Below are 21,674 nucleotides of genomic sequence, written 5' to 3'. Positions count from 1 at the left end.
AAAACAGGACTCAAATCGGGGTGCGTCTTTGAGTGAACTGTCTTCGCCAAAGCCTCACCAAGCTAGCGCTTTTGCTGAACCCCAGCGTGTTTGTTTCCGTGTTTGCAGAGTCGCTCAGCTACCAGGAGACAGTGGCGCTGATGGACAAGTGCGCCTCCAAGAATTCCGTGATGGCCCTCAGCATAACTGCGTCGACGCTGCTGGTGATTTACATCTGCACCGTTGCGTACTTTGTTGCACAGAGAAAAGTGAAGTCCATAACATGAACATGATAACTGTGGACTTAGGAGGATCACATTCGTTCGACACAATGGCGCGGACTTGTAACTCTTTCATTCTGCCCATTTTTATTCCCACCGAGCGCTCTGATACACATTTCGGTGCATTTTCAACTGCTGAGCATTACGTTTCAGATGAAAAATACCGAAGCGGTTTATAGGTCGCAGTTAGTGTTTCTGCATATACGCTCATATACAGGAACACTGCTCGCAAAACGCAGAGAAGTTAGTGAAGCCTCGGAACCAGGCTGGAAGAGTCCGTTCCCGCGAAAAATTCTCGCTTGCTGACATGCAGTCACTTGAAGAAAACACAAATGTGGAGCGCACGGGGTGATTATGAACTTTATCTTAATCTGTGCCCGTGTCGAACGTAAACGTGGCAACTCATAGCCATGTACGGGTATAACTGAACTTGTCCATTTACTTTCGCGAAATTCGACGCCACGGCCTAATCAAGGAGCGGCGATGCTGTTTTTCGATAGGATCATAACTATTATCTGCAGCGATTACATTGGGTTAAGAATAGACGAACACACCTGGTGCGTATGCTGCCGTGGTGGTATACGAACCGCCATCGCATCGACAAGCTTCGCCAAAGTCTCCACCGACACATTTTAAACATGTTGTGCATGTTGCCAGTGGGAAAACTAACTTTCGGAAAGTGGGGTGGGGTGGGGTGGGGGGGCCGCATCCAGATTTGTGAGTGCAATACATGAATAATTGGAGTGCGGCAGTCAGAGTGCGAGTCATATCGTGTAGATACTTCATCACGAGCGAGCAGCATTCGGTAACATGCGCGCACAAGCCGTGAGGGCCATACTATTAGAATGGTGTTGTGCGTGTCTGTTGCTCTCCGTATTTTACCGCACGATAGTAGCACTTGTGTTCTGTACATCATTAGCGGCTCCGTTGCAACAACTTTCTCGTGTGATTATGTTGTTTTGGGGGCATTTCAAGCAGGCGTAACCTCATTATCGTGTCCAGGCAGACTAAACTCAGGTTTAGGCTTAAATTTCCATACTTGTGGTCCTCAAATTATAAGAAGGCAAACGTGCGCCGGACTGAACAGAACACATGATATGAGGCAGAAGAAAAGAAATTTAAAAAATTGACTGGGGCAAACAAACAGGGCAGGCTTCTGAACATTACTCCATTAACAGGTTACCTATGCAGCCATATAACTTCAGTGTAGTGATACATATATGCTCAGTGCAGATGTTTGAAGTATCTGGTGAACTGTCAACAGTCGGCGGGAGCGGACTACGGCCCCTAGAACTGCCGTCGCGTAAAGTTTCGACACGTCTGTAACGACGCCCAATGGACATCTGCGCCTGTCTCGTTCGCCACGAGGCTGTTTTTTTTTCTTTTTCGTGGTGTCCTCGACGACAGACATCAGGAATAAAAATCCACAATCAAAGGCGTGAAAAGGAGATTTCTAGAGCGAAAATTGTGGACAACCACTTTTTTTATGTCTCTACTTTAAATTTGAAGCAACGAGGCCTCCGATAATCACGCCGCACCTGCCGCGCATACCACATTCAGCCCCACGAATACAACTGAAACACAAAACTACTTCAAACGTCCGAAGCTTTGCAGCATACGAGAGACGTAGTTGTGTGAACTCATATCAGGAGCGTTCAAATAGATACAGCATTTGGGGAGCAAGAGATGTAGTACGTGTTTTCTTTGCCCCTGCAGCTCCAAAAGTGAGCTCCACTCGTGCCAGTGCGTTGAACATTTGTGCTACGAAAGGGTTACAACGTGCGTGGCTACTTTGTCGCGTTCTTATACGGTTCTTTCGCCACCAAATATTTATGCCCCCTTGCCTGTGATGAATGGCAGCAGTGCGGGCATACTTCAACCAAAAAAAGAATGATGAGGGTTGTGAATACGGATCATGCTACTACTGCCTTACTGTGTAAATAGCTCTCTTTTCTTTTTTTTTCTTGCGTATGAATTTACCGTGTGTGCATGTGAACATCACTAGATTTTTTTTCTGTCATACGAAGGTATTGTTATGTAAAGCTGTGCGAAATTCAAGTCAATGTTTCGTGCAGCCCAGTGTTTCTTCTCCGGGTCCGACAGTCTTTTGTTGTCAACGGCATTTTTTCCCCTTCATATTATTGTTCACTTGCGCTGTATTTATTTATTTATTTATCTATTCATAGCAACCACCGAGCTCCACGAGTGGGGCAATACTGCTAGAAACGACATGTGCCGGGTGCACCCTTCGCTTTATGTTGCGCGCCATGTTTCATTTTGCTGTCAAACGTGAGATGGGAGTGCGCATTTCACCATGTGGTGGCGGTTTCGGTGCGTGATGGGGAACAGCCTACAACGCTTCTCCGCGGCTCTCTTTCTATGCGGTGTCAACGACGTTAAGGCTTTTATGTACGGCGGGTAGCTGCGCCCAGAGGGCAGCATAAGAGCAGCACATGCACTGGTTTTGTAGGATGTTTTCGAATAAACTCAATGTTGAGAAACCAATCAAACTGAGAGCAATCCATTGTGTTTGAAGCAAGGCGCCAAGACACTCTCGCCTTCATATATTATTTCGTATGTTTCTCGAGAGGACCACGAGATGGGGCAGGGAGTCCAGATCAACTATATATTTATAGCCGACACGTAAGCATTTGAGCTCCATTGTTTTATCGGAATATTGGGAAAGCGAACAGCAGAGCTGATGGTGACATTTAGTGATGCTGTGCTCATACCTTAATCTAATCTGCTGTTTGGTTCTTTTTGGCTTTCATTACATTTCGCCTCTGTGACACTTTCGTTTTCAGTTCACCTACCTGCGGGCGTGGCGATTTTAGCAGTGACGCTAATTTATAACGCCCTATACTTCAGGAAGTTTGCCTAATTGAGAAAACATATACGCCAGTAGACAAGAGCACAGAACGACAGAATGCAATGAGAGACCTGTGCGTGTGGTTTGGTGGAGCTGAGCGAGGCAAGGATCGAAAAAAAAAAAAAAAAACGTTGCATAATTTGTCTTTTTAAAGTCAGCTTCGCTGCAATATAATGCATTTATGCGGGGAAGCATGAGTAATGTGTTGCTGTGAAGCATATTTAAAGCGGAACGGGGCCATTGTTACGGGACATATGTGTTCCTTTCTTATACACGCGCGCATCCGCTGTCTCCTGTCGCAGTATGAGAACCAAGTCACCTAATAAGTGTACTGACAGGCCTTCAGAGTTATTTTGGACGTTGCTGTGGTAATTTTATCCCTTGTTCCTTCCATTTTGCGCAAGTCACGTATGAGACCGTAACGGGGTCCTGCGCACGTGCCGTCTCCAGTCGCAGTGCGAGCACCAATACGCCTAATAACTGCACTAGCGGCCAATCGAAGCTGTTTCTGACGTGGCTGTGGCAATTTAAGCCTCTTGTGTTGAAGTGACAAGTGCGACTTTAGTTGTATAAAAAAGTAATATTTTGTTTATCAAGGGAGGCCATTTGTTTCTTTCAGCAGCGGCTCCTTTCGGGACCACCCAAGTGATGCATCGCCAGGGCTCGTGCCCTGCTCTCCCACCGTGATTCCACGCTGTTCGCGCCCTATAAAGGAGCACGGCCATAGCCCCAGTACAGTTGCTAGACGTCTCAGTGCTGGTACTGCGCCCAGAGACTGCGCGTAACGTGTACTAGGCTGTGACATAGTTACTAAAGCGAACAAGGCTAACGGAAAAGAAAAGGGTGGGACAGGACAGAGCGCTAGCTGAAGTTGAACAGACGTTAGGAAAGGGCCCAATGTACTAGAAACCAGAGTAATTAACTCAGAAACTTGGGCAAGTTGTTGTTGACGCAGTTGTTATGACATAGTTACTAGCGCGAACAAGAGTAACGGAAGAAAGGATGGGAGAGGACAGAGCGCTCGGTCTTGTACCACGCTTTTTTTCCGTCACTCTTATTTGCGCTAGAAATTATGTCACAGCAAGTGCATCAACACCCACTAGCCCAACTTTCTGCTTAATTACTCCTGTACTAGGCCCTGTTAAGGTCTCATAGCACGGGACAAGCAAGGTGGGCAACACAAGGACTGAAATCGCCACAGCCACGTCCAGAATAGCGCTGAAGGCCTGCCAGTATACTTATCAGGCCTCCCGGCGCTCCTATTGCGACAGAAGACAGCGGGTGCGTGCGTGTCCAATTAAGGAACAGTAGCCCCTTTCCACTTTTGATGTTCTTCACTGCAATACATTGCGTAAGCTTCACCGCATACATCAATGCAAGGCCGCAACGATAACATTAGGGACCAAATCGTGCAACGCTTCTACGACCCTTGCCGTGAGCGTCACAAGGTGTCGCCGCGAGCGCTGCTTGTTGCGGCTGTACGTCCCGGTGGTCCCGGTATTTCGCTAAAACGGTAACGCTGGAGCGTAGACGAACTGGCTAAACCTTTGGTATTGTTTTCTGAATGCGTGAACCATGCACATGTTGCAACTGCCTCGGTCACCAGCCAAATAAAGTGATATTAAAGGGAGTATATTTTGATCATATTACACTGTCACAAACATTACGAGTGGATGCTAATCTCTTGTGTACGATAGGTTAACGAGTTGACATGTCTAACATATCGTATACCTGCTGCGCTAGCCCAGTGGATATGGCATTGCGTTGCTGAGCACGAGGTCGTGGGTTCGATCTAGGCCTCACCAGCCACTAAATTAGATATTAGTGGCGCCGGCAGAAAGAGAGAGATTTCAATGAGAGTGAAAAAAAGAAAGCTCTTGTACCGTACGTTTGGTGCGCGTTCAAGAACCTCAGGCGGTCAAAATTAAACCGGAGTATCCCACTACAGCGCGCCTCGCAATTAGATTGTGGTTTTGGCACGTAAAATCCCAGAATTAATGAAAATTACGTGTGCTTAAGCGAGACGAAACCAGTGGCGTATCCAGCGCTTTAGCTCAACCTTAACGCTCAATAGCCGGCGCTGTTGCAACAACCAGCTATCAGTGTGCGCCGAGGTTTACTCTGCCGCGCATGCGCAAGTGTCGCCTAGCAGGGTCGGCAACGGCATCGGACATAGGCAACGCTGCACTAAAGCGTTTTGTTGTGCTTGTCAGGTTAAAATTATGTTTCTTTTAAATGTGAACCATTTCTTTGCCTGGTCTCAGCCAAGATCAGAGCAAGCACCCCCATTCGAGAACGCTGCGATTTGGCCTCGGAAAAATTTGGGCCTATCCTGGAGACGGTGCAGCTCGAAAAGCCGCCGCTCCACACCCCCATGCACACGCTTGCCTTGCTCCGCTCAGTGCTAGGGGAGCGCGCGCCAAAAACGGACGGCGCGACTCGAGGTTCGGAGAGCTCACATACGCGCTAGGTGTCGAGAGAACCGGACGTCCTGTTCTCAGGCGTTCTAGGCAGCCACGCGCGACGAAAATGCACTCCTCGATAAAGAGAGAACCCCCCCCCCCCTCCCATGATTTTCACGGGGGATTTCAACGAGGACCAACCATTGGTTCCCCGTTACACGGAGGGAAGTGTTCAGCGTCAACTTAAGCACAACGAACCGACTGCCCACTGCGGGACGTGGTGGTGTCATCGACCACGTGTTCATCAGACGCGTCAATCTAGCCACTTGCAAGTACGGCTCGTACTCCAGTACGCATAGCCCGCTACCATCTACAATGGGTAACATCCATGAGGCTGAAGAGGCATCAAACAAAATAAAATAGTACTTCAGAATAGCACTTGAAGAATAAAACATTTGCCCACACAGTTGCGTCATCTATAACTATAAGTAATGCTTCGCATGACAGTGATAATAATCAAGAGTGGTTTCTGCCTAATTAGTTTGTGTAGAAGTTTTAACATTAAAGCATTAAAAAATGCAGCGCTAAGTACATTGTTACAGAAAAATATGGCACCGGTCCTTCGCACTTGGTGAGGAGCACATGTGTCGAAGCATAATATTTTTCGATTCCCTATTAGTTCCGGTTGAAATGAAAGAAAGAAATAAACTGTTCAATAATTCCGCTTTTGATTTCTTCAGGTTAGGTCGAGTCATTCCACATACCATAGAGTTAGCTATATTAGTAGCTTTAGTAATATTTACTACATACAGTGTTGTTCACTTCGTGATCTGATACCGTGGCGCTATTATCGTTGAGTTTCGGTTTTAATTCATAAACATGAAAACTTACTATATTCATGAACTCACAGTTAGAGAGCCCACAAGTTTGTTAAAAAAATAAAAACACCTGTTCCTTCTTCTACTTGACGAAATTGCAGAAACTTTTCGAACATAATATTGCGCACTCTTACACATGACGACATTTGTCCGGATTTTTTTAGACGTTGTCATACGACATTACTGCCTCCGGCATATGTACAATCTAGCAAAAATAAAAGAGTCAAGATCTCATTGGAGGTAGTGTCATCTTCTGGCAAAAAAAAAAAAAAAAACGGCCGTGGCTTAGCTTGGTTAAGCCTGGTGATTGCGAAGCAATAGTGTGTTATTCTCGGATCAGCTGGTAGTATGGCTGGTGGTAGTCTTGGGTTATGCTAGTGTTACGGCTTACAGTGAATCATCTAAGCACCAGCACGTCCAGGTGCATCTCGGACTTGAGCACGCCGTTGGCGAACGCCCGTATCGAGCTGAAGGACGAGAGGTCCCAGTAGCGCATGACGACGTTCTCGATGCTCGACACCCGCCGATCGTCGGCGGCTGCGAGGAGGCCGCTGCTGATGTCGCGACACGCGAGGATGACTCGGGCGCCGCGCCCCTGGTGAGAGGAGCGGGAGTTAGGCCGCCGTTGGTGGCTACCGCCTCGCCTCGCGACGGCGTGAGATGGGGCCCCGTTTTTACACAGCTGGTGTGACGTCCCTCTAGGTCACGTGGTGTGACGTCACGCAGCGAGGTCACGCTAAAGGTCAATGGTGCCTACCACCGCCTCGCCACGGAACGGGCTGAAGTGCGACCTAAAGTAGTATTGCTTCGCAATAAAAACAAATAACAAAAGATGACACCACTGCGCCCGTTAATGCCACGGCCTCCGTGATTGAACACCGCTTCGAACTCGATGACATGTCGATACACTGGCTTGTTGCCATGATGACAGCAGCGTGGCGAGAATCGTCCCGCGTGGACGCGGTGGCAGAGCTTCGTTCGAGCGAGTTCGAGCGATTAAAAGCCGCGAAGGCAAGGCAGCGGAAGCCGATGACCGTAGATGGCGCCGGGTAAGATATTTTACCGGGTTAACATTCTTGAGGAGATTTTAATGCCAGACACATTCAGCATGTCTTGTAAAAGGTGCGGCAAGGCCCCTCCACAATAGCCGCAAGTGTATGAGCATGTATTGCATAGTGTACTGTAGGGGTTGAGGGACGGACTTCGGTATGAAAAACAAACTTGGGAGGGTTTATTTTACATTATATACAGAGAGGTGAGAGACAAGTAACAGTTGCACAGTCATTACGGGACGGCAGCAACTCGGACGCTGTGGCCCGCGGCAAGAAGTTCGAGAGAGGTGAATCCGGGAATGCTCTGGTCTCTCTGGAATGCTTCTTTTAAACCCTTCGAGGACTGGAAGTCGCGTCATGTTCGGCCAATGGTAGGCACCCGTGTGGTGAGGTCACACCCGGCGGCTCCCCGCGGTCTTGCCTTGCTGTGGTGCAATGCTCTCTTCAAAGGCGGAGAAGGGGCACGATTGGGCTCCATTGTCCGAGGCTCACCTGCTCCCGGTGGTACAGCCCCGCTGAGGTGGCAAATGCCCTCTTCAAAGGCGACCGGTGCGACGCTGCCAGGCCTTCCCGGAACATCGCAGCCGTCATGTTTCGGGACCCACTTTCCTTGCAACAATGCCGGGCGATCCCTTCGTTTTCTGGAAAACTCACGCATTGAATAGCTACCGCGGCGTACGAACTTGTTGGCACGTGAACTTGTTGGCTCGAGCGATCCTCTGGAATGTGCTGCGATTCGATATGGTCCGGGGGAACTCGAAGTAGGCGCAGGAAACAGCTCCATATCTAACAGCTCGTCCTCGCCCCGGTTGTTCTGAATGGCCGGTGAACTCAATTCGCTGGCCATGAGGAACGCTGAAAGAACCTGCAGGGTATTGGTGTCGAGCCTCGTTTGACGAACTTCGGGATCCTGGGCCCTGGAGAACATACGTCAAACAAACAAAACAACACAGCGCTGCACCACGCGTAAGCGCAGGCTCTTCACCCCTGACTCGCCAGGCTATTACTGAGTCAAAATGAACCCTGATCTTTTATTTCCCCAATTTTGACAAAGCAGTTCCAACCACCTTTCCAAACCGCTATCCACTTCTACCCGAATGCCGACAAGACCAGAGTACTATTGTTGTTGCAAAACAAAGGGTCGTTGATGATGCAAACAACAAATGAAAACAGCCGAACATAACTTAAGTGGCCTAACTACACGAACAGCATGTTTCCAATCTATCGCAGTGGCGTACTTATCGCACGTATTGGTGCCACTGAACAATATGGTCAACCTCACAAGTACGTAATCACAAGCGCACTAGCCTTGTGGTCACTAAACAGAACGCGTACTTGCGTTGTAGGCAAACTTTTCATTTACGCTTACTCACGTTTCTTCCTTTAGTCCCTCTAGGACACGTGACTTAAACGAACAATTAAACTCGCGGGACTTACACACTCCGCCGAACTCTTAAAATGATGCGTCTTCTACTAACTCTTTCCACGCACGCTCACTAAAGAAGTCAGAATACGGCTGCCCTCAACACACGCCAGCAACCCAGTCATAAATCTGTTTCCTTCCGTCCACACAGGACACGCGCTAATGGAACTAAGAACGCTTCTCAGTGCAAATCATGCACTCACTGAAAACCTACGCGCTTAACCTTAGAAAATTCAAAAACACTCAAAAAGAAAGAAGGTTAAATAACACACACGCGCGTTACGATAGGCCTCTCAACGATAACCTTGACCTTCAGGTTACTCACACACACAAAAAGAAAGCCTATTTACTCATTAACTAACACTCGCGAGACTACATGTTTACACAAACCTCATCTTTCAAATCTCCGAGCTTCTCAAACGAAAACACAAACAAAGCTCAAACCTTACACATTGAAAGAAATCCCAGTCTCAATTCGCGAAAGCTTTCCGATGCTCAAAAATAAAACAAAACAGAATGTGTTACTTCTATGGAAGCTCTCTTTGACTCCCGTTCCAAATGCGTACGTCGGACTCATACTTTGAGTCGTTCTTGAGGCGGTCGCGGTTTGAAAGCTACTCGGGCTACGGAGGAACAACAAAAGGGCTGACTCACTATCAGCTCCCCCAAGACGTTACGGTCTCCTGCCAATTTGCGCCCTGGCGCCCCGCTTTCCTCACAAACTTGATTAACCGCGTCGCTACTCCCCACGTGGTCTCGTCCTGCCACCTTGCGCTTCTTCGAACTGCACGCTGAGCTTTGAGAAGAACTACGGAACGACGAGGAGATTAACTGCCCCGTGCCCTTTGTCCGCGTCCGTGCAGAACATGTTTCGCGGTCCCCCTTTGACCGGTGGCTCGAACGTTTTGGATGCGTCAACATCGTCCGTGACGACCGCCCCTTTTTCCCTCGCGCCCTGCCCATTTGGGTTTCTCGCCATCTTTGGCGGCGCTACATTAGTTACCGACTTTCGGTCTTTACCGCGCTTCTTTTTACGGCGCTTTCTCTTTGCACTCGCTTTCATGTCGCCTTCTCGTGCCTCGTGCTGGCCGGTACACATTTCGTCGGCCCGGATCGGTCTCTTACCCGCACAGTCTGAGTGATTTACATTTAAATCTACTCTCACTTTGCCTCGACTGGCGGACAGCCCAACCGACTCTGGCACAATGCAGCAGGCTTTACTCGAGTTAGACAACTCGCACTCTTGCGAACTGCCCTCTACTACATTGCCCAGCTCACGCTGTGCATCGGCACAGAGCCCGTCGGTATCGATCGCTGTCTCACGCGCACAGTCCGAATGATTAACAACTGAATCATCCCTATCTAGGCTATCTAGACTGGCGGAGAGCCGCACCGATCCCTGAACAATGCAGTTGTTCTCTCGTGAACTACGGAGCTCGCCATCCCGAGAACTACTCTCAACTGCATCGTCCAGTTAGCACTTCACTTCTGCACGCAGATCTGGCTCTACATGGGTGCTCGCGTCTGTCAGGTCAGCAGTACCCTTTTCTTCGCTAGCAACCTCGCTAACATAACCAGCGACGCACACGCGCGGTAACTGTGCCAATTTGTTCGCAGCTGGCCTAGCTGTCTCTACAGTCATCTGTTGGCAGAGCACCTCGTCGCTCTCCTTGTGGCCTTTAACGGCCTCTGTTGCCACTAAGGCATCGTTAGCAGCTAGCCTTTTCCCTTCACTTATTAATCTGCAGCCTATCTCACTACTCTTCTCGTCGGCTTTTGGCGAAAATCCGCTCGATGCTGCCTCATTCTTTCGCTCTGTACTACCTACAGAATTCTCAGACAGCCGTTGTCTCTGTGCCATTAACTGATCACAATACTCTATCTCTTTGATCAGTGCTGCCTTCTCTCTCTCATACTTTTGCTCACGCTCACGCTTACGTTCCTGATACTCACGTTCGCGTTCCTTCTCACGTTCGTGACGCTCACACTTAAGAGTAAGTTCTTGAAGCTCACGCTTCCGTTCATTCTCGCGTTCTTCACGCTTACGCTCACTCTTACGTTCACGACGCTCACGCACACGTTCACGACGCTCACGCTCCCGTGGCTCCTGTATCACCTCCCAAGCAAGCTCAATGCTTTTGTCATCATTGCCACTATCGTTAATCGTTTTTATGATAGCTGGCGTTTTCATCCGTTCGTCCGCCTCAACACCCATATCGTCGCACACCAACAACAAGTCTAACCTCGTCAACCTTCTGAGATCCATGGCAGCTGCCCCGACTGGTGGTTAGAACTGTTTTCCTTAATTCATCATCATCATCATCATCAGCCTAGTTACGCCCACTGCAGGGCAAAGGCCTCTCCCATACTTCTCCAACTACCCCGGTCATGTACTAATTGTGGCCATGTTGTCCCTGCAAACGTCTTAATGTCATCCGCCCACCTAACTTTCTGCCGCCCCCTGCTACGCTTCCCTTCCCTTGGAATCCAGTCCGTAACTCTTAGTGACCATCGGTTATCTTCCCTCCTCATTACATGTCCGGCCCATGCCCATTTCTTTTTCTTGATTTCAACTAAGATGTCGTTTACCCGCGTTTGTTGCCTCACCCAATCTGCTCTTTTCTTATCCCTTAACGTTACACCCATCATTCTTCTTTCCACAGCTCGTTGCGTCGTCCTCAGTTTCAGCAGAACCCTTTTCGTAAGCCTCCAGGTTTCTGCCCCATATGTGAGTACTGGTAACACACAGCTGTTGTACACTGTCCTTTTGAGGGATAGTGGCAACCTGCTGTTCATGATTTGAGAATGCCTGCCAAACGCACCCCAACCTATTCTTATTCTTCTGGTTATTTCAGTCTCATGATCCGGATCCGTGGTCACTACCTGCCCTAAGTAGATTTATTCCCTTACCACTTCCAGTGCTTCGCTACCTATCGTAAACTGCTGCTCTCTTCCGAGACTGTTAAACAATACTTTAGTTTTCTGCAGATTAATTTTCAGACCCACCCTTCTGCTTTGCCTCTCCAGGTCAGTGAGCATGCATTGCAATTGGTCTCCTGAGTTACTAAGCAAGGCAATATCATCAGCGAATCGCAAGTTGCTAAGGTATTCTCCATCAACTTTTATCCCCAATTCTTCCCACTCCAGGCCTCTGAATACCTCCTGTAAACATGCTGTGAATAGCATTGGAGATATCGTATCTCCCTGTCTGACGCCTTTCTTTATAGGGATTTTGTTGCTTTCTTTGTGGAGGACTACGGTGGCTGTGGAGCCGCTATAGATATCTTCCAGTATTTTTACATATGGCTCATCTACACCCTGATTCCGTAATGCCTCCATGACTGCTGAGGTTTCGACTGAATCAAACGCTTTCTCGTAATCAATGAAAGCTATATATAAGGGTTGGTTATATTCTGCACATTTCTCTATCACTTGATTGATAGTGTGAATATGGTCTATTGTTGAGTAGCCTTTACGGAATCCTGCCTGGTCCTTTGGTTGACAGAAGTCTAAGGTGTTCCTGATTCTATTTGCGATTACCTTAGTAAATACTTTGTAGGCAACGGACAGTAAGCTGATCGGTCTATAATTTTTCAAGTCTTTGGCGTCCCCTTTCTTATGGATTAGGATTATGTGAGCGTTCTTCCAAGATTCCGGTACGCTCGAGGTTATGAGGCATCGCGTATACAGGGTGGCCAGTTTCTCTAGAACAATCTGACCACCATCCTTCAACAAATCTGCTGTTACCTGATCCTCCCCAGCTGCCTTCCCCCTTTGCATAGCTCCTAAGGCTTTCTTTACTTCTTCTGGCGTTACCTGTGGGATTTCGAATTCCTCTAGGCTATTCTCTCTTCCACTATTAATTTGTGCAAATACACAATGCATCAAACTCCCGATTCCCAGAACTATCAAAATGAACACACAACATTTGAGTCTGGCGAATCAAAAGGAAAAAAACCACGCGCTCACTTACGGTTGCAGCACCCTGCCATCCGGTTCATTTGTCCGCTGTTCCCGGTTCCTCCGGACTCCCTGGGTCGAAGGCTCACTCTTCTTCGCTACTCCCAGTTTCTTCGGACCTCTTTCGACGAAGGCTCTCTCTTCTTCGCTCTTCCCGGTTCCTTAGGATCTCTCTCGACGAAGGTTGATCCGTAGCGCTGCCACCATCTGTTGCATTCGGAGGCGATCTCACCGCTGCCAACCAGATGTAGGGGTTGAAGGACGGACTTCGGGATGGAAAACAAACTTGGGAGGGTTTATTTTACATTATATACAGAGAGGTGAGAGACAAGTAACAGTTGTACAGTCATTACGGGCCGGCAGCAACTCGGACGCTGCGGCCCGCGGCAAGAAGTTCGAGAGAGGTGAATCCGGGAATGCTCAGGTCTCTCTGGAATGCTTCTTTTAAACCCTTCGAGGACTGGAAGTCGCGTCATGTTCGGCCAATGGGAGAGTCCGCTCCGATGACGCCACCTTCGGCCAATGGTAGGCACCCGTGCGGTGAGGTCACACCCGGCGGCTCCCCGCGGTCTTGCCTCGCTGTGGTGCAATGCTCTCTTCAAAGGCGGAGAAGGGGCACGATTGGGCTCCATTGTCCGAGGCTCACCTGCTCCCGGTGGTACAGCCCCGCTGAGGTGGCAAATGCCCTCTTCAAAGGCGACCGGTGCGACGCTGCCAGGCCTTCCCGGAACATCGCAGCCGTCATGTTTCGGGACCCACTTTCCTTGCAACAATGCCGGGCGATCCCTTCGTTTTCTGGAAAACTCACGCATTGAATAGCTACCGCGGCGTACGAACTTGTTGGCACGTGAACTTGTTGGCTCGAGCGATCCTCTGGAATGTGCTGCGATTCGATGTGGTCCGGGGGAACTCGAAGTAGGCGCAGGAAACAGCTCCATATCTAACAGTACCTGCACACACAGAACCTCCTTCCATTAAATGTATGCGATATTGCTCACTGAACTACCATCTGCGCGCACGCTCCACGCTGAATGAAACATTTGGCGCAGCAGTACAGACAAGTTCAGGTAAGTACTATGTTAAAAGGTGAATGTAAGAAAGAAAAAGTGGAGACGTCATCACTTTACTATGGAGGGATAGATTCGTGCGAAGCACAAGTCACTAAAAATGCGTGCTAGCTCACGACTCCCGCTTTATTTTCACCTATATACACTTCCCTGCTCGGTAAAAAAAAAAAAATAATAGCGGAAATCAGGAGCGCTTCCACGTTAGGTGAGGTTACATTTCGGATGAAACCGGGCTCCGCATTGAAGAGGTTATATCTTGAAAGCTCATTGCACTCCTATCTTTTCTTTGCATTTACCAAGACTCTGGTGTCTATGTTTAAAGTGAAATTATATTTGATTTCAATATTACTTGAAAGGCGCACGTGCACATCCGACGATAACCGCGAAGTTGTGCTTCTGATCTTTCTAAATAGGCTTGTCCCATTGAAAAATCCAGTCACGCTATACATATATACTCACAACCATACCAGTGACCGATATGAGCCCACAGAAAGCATAGATGAAGTTAATTGGGACGTTTAACTGAAATATGGAAATAGTGAGGTAAAGGGAAATGAAAGTGAACGAAAACACAACTTGCCGCTACGTGAGCACCGAAAAAACATTTCTGCATTAGCCGTGTGATGCTTTTTCAATTACGCTACCGCGGCGCCATCTCTACGGCAACTTTCCTGGGTATTTGTGTACAAGATCAGCCCTGAGCACGGTGCAAAAATAGAGCTTATTCTTACACCGTGGCCCTGAGAGTGTTAGCCAGCGCCGCTCGCGGCCAAGGTGGTGGACGTGGAACGCCCACTTATCTACGTCCCTGCAGGTGTATATATATATATATATATATATATATATATATATATATATATATATATATATATATATATATATATATATATATATATATATATATATACGGCGCGTAGAACGTCGGCAAGGACAACACGAGCATTGCAAGCCGCCAAGGGGTGAACATGCTTGCTGAGCACTGGCTGTGCGGAGGGACTGTCCAGAAACGGGCTTCGCGTGACTTTCCGAAGTAAACGGCAAAGCTTAGCGTCCATAACACATGCGGCGGCTTCAGTGTCCACGAGTGCAGATGCGCGAACCTTCGATTACGAAAACACTTTCGAAAACACTCGAAAACACTTCGATTACGTTCGAGGGACTGTGGTGAGGACGTTGTCTGAGCTCTTGCCTCTTAGACTGCGACGATTAGTTTTTCTCGTCTCTAGTTACGGGGCGAGGTCGCATCGGCGACAGTGAGCGACGGCGTGGAGAAAGTGAACGGCGCGTAGTTGCAGTCGGGCGCAATGTCGGCGACATAGCCGACGCGGGGGCCGTAACATGGACGGTTGGACTGGCTTGTCACGGGTGGTGCGGCGCTAGGCGGCTGCACACGACTACAAAAACGTGCGACGTGACCGGCGCAGCCGCACGCAAAGCATATTCGCCGGTTGTCGGGAATACGCCACCGGCTCGCCGGGGCAGCTCCCATACATGTCACAGGACGCGTTGTACGGGGCGGCTGCTGACATGGCTGCACGGCGTGCGGCAGTCGGGGTCTAGGCACGAAGTCGGCAGAACGGAGAGGCATACTTGAAGAGAGTGGCTTCAGAGCAGCTAAGTGGTGCAGCCGGCGGGACCTGTTGGGGCGCCGCAACGACGTCAGCGTAGCTTAGTGGTGCAGCCGCAAGAAGATGTTGGCTCTGGTCTGGCAAGACTTGGGTGATTTGCTGCTCGATCGCGCGATGGAGTGGAGGCATAAAATTCGATGCAGGCTGTTGGAGATGCGGCGGCTGAGTCAAGAATATCACGGAGAGCTGGCGTGCAACTTCCTCCCGAACGAAGGCTTTCATTTCAGCAAGCAACGCTGACTGGCTGGAGATGGTAGCCAAACCAGCGATGAGGTCGTCGCGCAAGGAAGGGCGAACCCGCCGTGGTTGCTCAGTGGCTATGGTGTTGGGCTGCTGAGCACAAGGTCGCGGGATCGAATCCCGGCCATGGCGGCCGCATTTCGATGGGGGCGAAATGCGAAAACACCCGTGTGCTTAGATTTAGGTGCACGTTAAAGAACCCCAGGTGGTCAAAATTTCCGGAGTCCCCCACTACGGCGTGCCTCATAATCAGAAAGTGGTTTTGGCACGTAAAACCCCATAATTTTTTTTTTAAGGAAGGGCGACGTGTCAGCGAGCGCTGCCTGTGTAGCTCCTCGTAGCATTGGCATAGAATGATGATGTCGGTCAAGGGCTGATGATTCTTGGCAAGGAGCATGTTGAGAGCATCGTCCTATATTCCTTTTAAGACATTTCTGATTTTGTCGGACTCCAAAATCGTCGCATTGCCTTTCTTACACAAGTCCAGTACATCTTCAATGTAGCTGGTTAATGATTCACCCGGCTGCTGTGCACGTTCTCGCAAACGCGATTCCCGCTAGCAGCTTGCGCACAGCAGGGTGACCAAACACAGCCACAAAGGAGGTCTTGAATGGGGACCACGTCGGAAAGGCGGTCTCATGGTTGTTCTACCAGAGACTGGCGACACCCGCGAGATAGAAGAGCACGTTGCTCATTTTGGCGTGATTGTGCCATTTGTTGTGGGCGCTTACCCTTTCATACGTCGCCAGCCAGTTCTCGACGTCGGTGTCGTCCGCGCCGCTGGAAATTACTGGGTCGCTGTGGATGGCGCACCAGAGCACAGGACCGACTGAGGAGGCCCTTTCTCGCATGGAGCAGGAGGCGTTTGCTGGGACGCGTCCTCCGGCATAATTGAGCGTAGGGAACGGGATCGAAGTTTCAGGGTTGACGTTGTAGGCCGAAGCAACTTGCACCACTTGTTAAGACGTTTATTAGTCACCGGCGTTTGGGACAGACCGTCAGCGCAGTGCACGGACTCTCAGCACGAGCGGCGTCTCCAAGCTGGACCCACTATAGTGTTCCTATTCTTCGGTACAATATATATATATATATATATATATATATATATATATATATATATATATATATATATATATATATATTTGTTTACATCGGCATGTACAGCGACCGCTCTTCGTTCGCTTGAGCTAGAATGCTAGCCGGTCATCAGTGTGACATCAAATAATGTCAGAACTTAGCAAAAGACGCAGATTTTGTGCATGTAAGCACTAAAAAATGCGTCAGTTACAGTTATTTCGATAATTAACAAATCTGATTATCAATCTCACCATTAGGGACCGGCAGATTATAAATGTATGATGAATCATCCGCATCCGTCTCCCTGTCCTTAAAGGGCAACTCCGGCAATTTTTCGACCATGTCAAGGTAATGGAATATTTACGCACTCGAGACCCCCTTTCCCGCCTGTAACGCGTCTGATACTATTATTGTTGCCCAAATTCGAAAATAATTTTAAATAAGGGTAAAAGTGCAAAATCTAAACCGAAACCTGACTGAGCTGCCGAACTAACCTCTTCGTGTGATGTCACGCGAGGTGCACAGGCGTTCTGTAGTTACACCAGCGGGGAAGGCGCGCAAGGTATGCCGGTCTCGCGCTTGGGGCGAACGAAACCAGCGAAGAGCAGACGCTCAGCTCATTCGTGACCTCGCCTGACGTTCGGGTGACAATGTCAGCTGCGCCAGCTCTTGGAATTTGTCAAACAGTGACAGCTACGATTCCGACGAATTCACTAGCCACAAATCGCCGATCCACCCGCTACCACGAGAGCCAGCGCCCATGCGCAACATATCGCGCTGCAACATGAAGATGAAGGGTAGCCCTAACCACTGATTTTATATGTGCTGCTTGCGATTTTAGGGGTTTTACCCCTTCTTGGGGAAGCGCTTCGCATACTCAATATAAGATGTGGAGCACGACTTTCCTGATTTGTAACCCCTAAGAACACCGCTGACAGTCCAAAGCACCGACCGGCGCATTTGTTTACATCGGCAGGTGCCGCGACCGCTCTTCATTCGCTTGAGATAGAATGCTAGACGGCCATCAGTGACATCAATTAATGCCAGAACATAGCAAAACACGCAGATTTTGTGCACGTAAGCACCTCTGCATCATTCTCGGTTGCACTGATATGAGCGACCACGCCTTTCTAAAACAGCGAGCGGAGGACCCTTGTACGGAAGCGTTGTTATGCTGCCTACTTACCATTTTTCGTATTCTCTTCATGCACGCAATTAATGCATTCCGTAAAGTAGATATAGAAAGAAAGATAGATAAAAATTGATTTACGGAAAGGAAGGAAGGTTGGCCTGAGCTATAGCTTGCTCTGGCCTGCTATTCTACATTGGGGGAAAGGGCCGGAAAGAAAAAGGGCCGATGAATGACGATGACGATGACTATGGTAGGTAAAAGTGATGTATATACAAGTTCACAACGTTGTGGCATTGCTGAAGCCGTGCGTTTGCGCACCTTTATTGGAAAAAGCTAGCACCCTGTCCAGATCAACAGATAGGCTAACAGGGAGATTGTTGAAGCGCTAGAGATAAAAAAGCTAGGTGATTCTTGCGTTAGCAAGCTGTCCGTCATGCTCTCAGAGGACGACGTCAGATTTCTTACAGGAACCGTTCTTCACGTATAGTAGGCTTGACCATGTGACGCTCTTTCACGCTTCTTATGTTTTCATATCTTCTGTTTATTCATATTCAGTACTTATTCTGCGCATCCAGTGAATAAACCTTTGTTTTTAGTGCTAGTTGCAAGTTGTTAGTGCGCCCTGTGTACGTGTCGTTCTTCTTCGTCTGGTCCCTTGGGTTCTCTGGCGCTGTTTTACTACGGATATGAAACAAATAGCCCAAAAGTACGTCTTGACCAGTTACATCTCTAGTTCTGTGGGCCCCCATTCTACCTTTTTCAACACTGCCTATGTCGCCTCATCGCGGTTTCCTACTGCCGTGGAAGACAGCTGGGATTTTGCATAAGAAACACGGTTCTTCCTCCTGAAGTCGTGGATCTCTTGGGCTACGTTTCGCCTTCGACAGGACATGGGAGCAGGGTCTGTAAGATTTTGCGTTCGGAGTGGCTACGGCAAGCTCGCCTCTACAAAGACCACCTTCAAGCATCCCTTCAGTTCAGTTAAACGAAGGATCGTGCTGGGAACGAGTGGAGGGAATGGATGCGTGTGGTAAATACTGCCACTGACGTCCTGTGGCAGCAAATACTCCCTAGGCTTCGAGGTCTGCTGCAAAGAAGACTCCTGTGACTGGAAATCCTGTTCACTTGTTGGGCAAAGCTTCCATCTCGGGGTCCGTGCAGCAAGTATTAATCTGCGGGCCAAAGTTCACCATCGAACTCCAGAAGGGTACTCTGGAGCTCCTTGCGATGGCCAAAAAACTGTCTAGCCGTGCACCCGAAGTTCAGCAGGAGATATATGCAGCCGAAGGGGTAGATGTGCTGATCCGCTGTGGTTTATCAAAAAGAAGCCTTAAGACTCTTTCTTACCTGAAAGAACATTCGCTATCTCTGCTATGTGTGGACAAGGAAGGCAGTTTTGCAGGATGCCCAAGTTGATGTACTTGTCAAAGGCATCCGACACTTCAGCTTCAACGTTTAAGCAATGCGTGGACACTTCTTTGCCGAAGATTAGAGCCAAAACCGTAAGTTAAAAAAAAGGCTAAATCTCACCAAGCTATCCAGTGCTATCAATTCTGATCAGGCACTAAGCTTCACGTGTTTTTGTAGCTAAGACCCATAAAACTGAAGGTCCTCTACGTGTAATTGCATCGGAAAACAGAACTTGGCAGAAATCCTTATCTTTGTACTTGAAGTAGCAGCTAGATAAATTGCTGGTGGATGACCGATACAAAAGAAAAAATTCTGAAGAAGTTTTATCCTTTCTTGCAGGAAATGAGACCGAACAGATGAATGCTTTTTCAATAGATATGAAAGATCTGTATTATTCGATACCGCAGGACGCCCTTCTAACAAGCGTAGCGTGCTGCGTAGACAGCTACGGAGCAGTGGCTTTCCAAAATGCTTCCGATTAGTCGCAGGTTCCTTCTTAGAGCTGCTAAGCACCTACCTTGGCTCCACTTACGTGAAGTGGAATGGGGTCACCTTTTTACAAAAATACGGTATCTGCATTGGATCCTGCATTGCTTCCGTTTTGAGTGACATTTTCTTAGCGAAATTAGACAGACTGTTGCAGCTGCTGCTAACACCCATGCAAGTACTACGTGTGTCTAGATTTGTTGATGACTTTTTATTGGTCTTACAATGTGACAAGAAAGACTTGTAAAAGCAGCCTTCCGAAATAATTTCATTTTTGCGTCAGTGCTAAGCACCTTTAATAGTGACTCACAAGCTTCCTGTTGACTGCTATTTACGTTTCCTTGATTTAGGGCGACATTTCTCATCCAAACAGGTCTGGTGGGCATTCTAGTCTAGAGGAAATAAACAAGTTTTGATGCCTCATTCTTCGTATTCTAAGCTCGTAATGCGCAGTATCGTTCATTCATCCTTTGACAATGCCTTGAAGAAATCATGCGTTCATCGATTGCGAAACAGTTTCGACGAGAAGGTTTATCGACTTACTGAATCGGGATACCCGCGAGCAATGCTCTCTGCATCTGCAGAAAAGATGCTTAAACTGAAGAAGCAAGGCACTAAGGCCAACCGTGCGGGAGCACATTAATGTTCAAAGAATGTGTCCTGTATTCTTTACATACATTCCATTTGGCATAACCTGAAGAAAGTGGCGGATAGGCGGAAATTGTCGATTGTTGAGGTCGAAGTTGTCGCAGGAGGAAACCAGAACGAGCATAGAGCTGCTGCTTGTTCAGACATTAGGTCCGCAGCAATCATGGGACTAAATGTGACATGGAGGCAAATTGCATCCTGTGGACATGCTGAAGAATCGGAGCAGACGTCTACTGAAAGAGTCGTGAGGTGGTCATCTGCTATAGCATGCACCATAGCAACCGATATACCTTCGGGTCGAACCTGCTTTGTCAGGCGAAAATTGATAACAGGGACGCATGTCCGGTTATCGGCAACGGGTACGACGGAGTGGGAGACAATGATATGGCGCACCAAAAGGACATCAGGAGGAGGTGTGACGACGCAGTCTCCATCGGGTACAGGGAGAGATGATATCAAATCGACAAAAGTCAAGGCTTTAAGCGGTATAGGCAGACTCAAATGGTCGTACTAAAATTGTTCTGGAGTTCAGTTCGAGTATGCGGGAGAAAATGAAGTTCGAGGCAAAGGGTACCGGCAGAACATTCGACCAGAGCGTGATGCGCTGTAAGGAAGTTTAGTCTGAGGATAAGGTCATAGGGACAATTGTTCAGCATTGTAAAAAGAACTGTGACGTGGCGGCCGGCGATGATTATACGGACAGTACATATTCCAGTGATGGCAACAGTGTTGCCATCGGCGACGCGTACGGCTCGTGTAGTAGTAGGTGTGAGAACCTTCTTCAGTCGACGACCGAGGTTAGCGCTCATTATGGACACCTGGGTTCCAGTATCAATTAACGCTGTCAAAGGGAGACCGTAGACGCGAACATTCCGTAAGTTCTGGTTCATTGGGCGCCTCAGTGTTTTGTATACAGTCCAAGTGCGATAAGATCCTATGGCATACCACATATCGTATGTTGTAGGCTCGAGGGGAAGTGTGCAAATCCTAGGATGATGGTGGCTTGATGCGCAACATCTCGCGCGCGCAAGGGAAAGGAGGGGGGGGGAGGAGGCGAGCGCGTGGTATCGTGATCAAGGGTTCGCGTAGAAAGGAAGGGTAGAGGCGGCGGCAGGCGAACCGGTTGAGCCGTTGGCGACCGC

At 48.6% G+C, this 21,674-nt stretch overlaps 1 protein-coding gene across 2 annotated transcripts in view; it reads left to right on the top strand.

Moving 5' to 3' along the window:
• tyn (trynity) overlaps window positions 1–939 on the top strand; it is a 94,433-nt gene extending 93,494 nt beyond the window's left edge. For both annotated transcript variants that reach the window (XM_055062997.1, XM_055062998.2), the window contains one exon: window positions 109–939. In XM_055062997.1, the coding sequence (XP_054918972.1) occupies window positions 109–266 (158 nt within the window). In that variant the 3' untranslated portion in view covers window positions 267–939. The remainder of the gene's footprint in view (window positions 1–108) is intronic.
• The last annotated feature ends 20,735 nt before the right edge of the window (window positions 940–21,674 follow it).

This window comes from Dermacentor andersoni, chromosome 1 (assembly GCF_023375885.2).
Source record: "Dermacentor andersoni chromosome 1, qqDerAnde1_hic_scaffold, whole genome shotgun sequence".
In the NCBI taxonomy this organism is placed as follows: domain Eukaryota; kingdom Metazoa; phylum Arthropoda; class Arachnida; order Ixodida; family Ixodidae; genus Dermacentor; species Dermacentor andersoni.
Note: the sequence above shows the minus strand (reverse complement) of the source record. Positions and strands in the feature narration are given on the sequence as shown.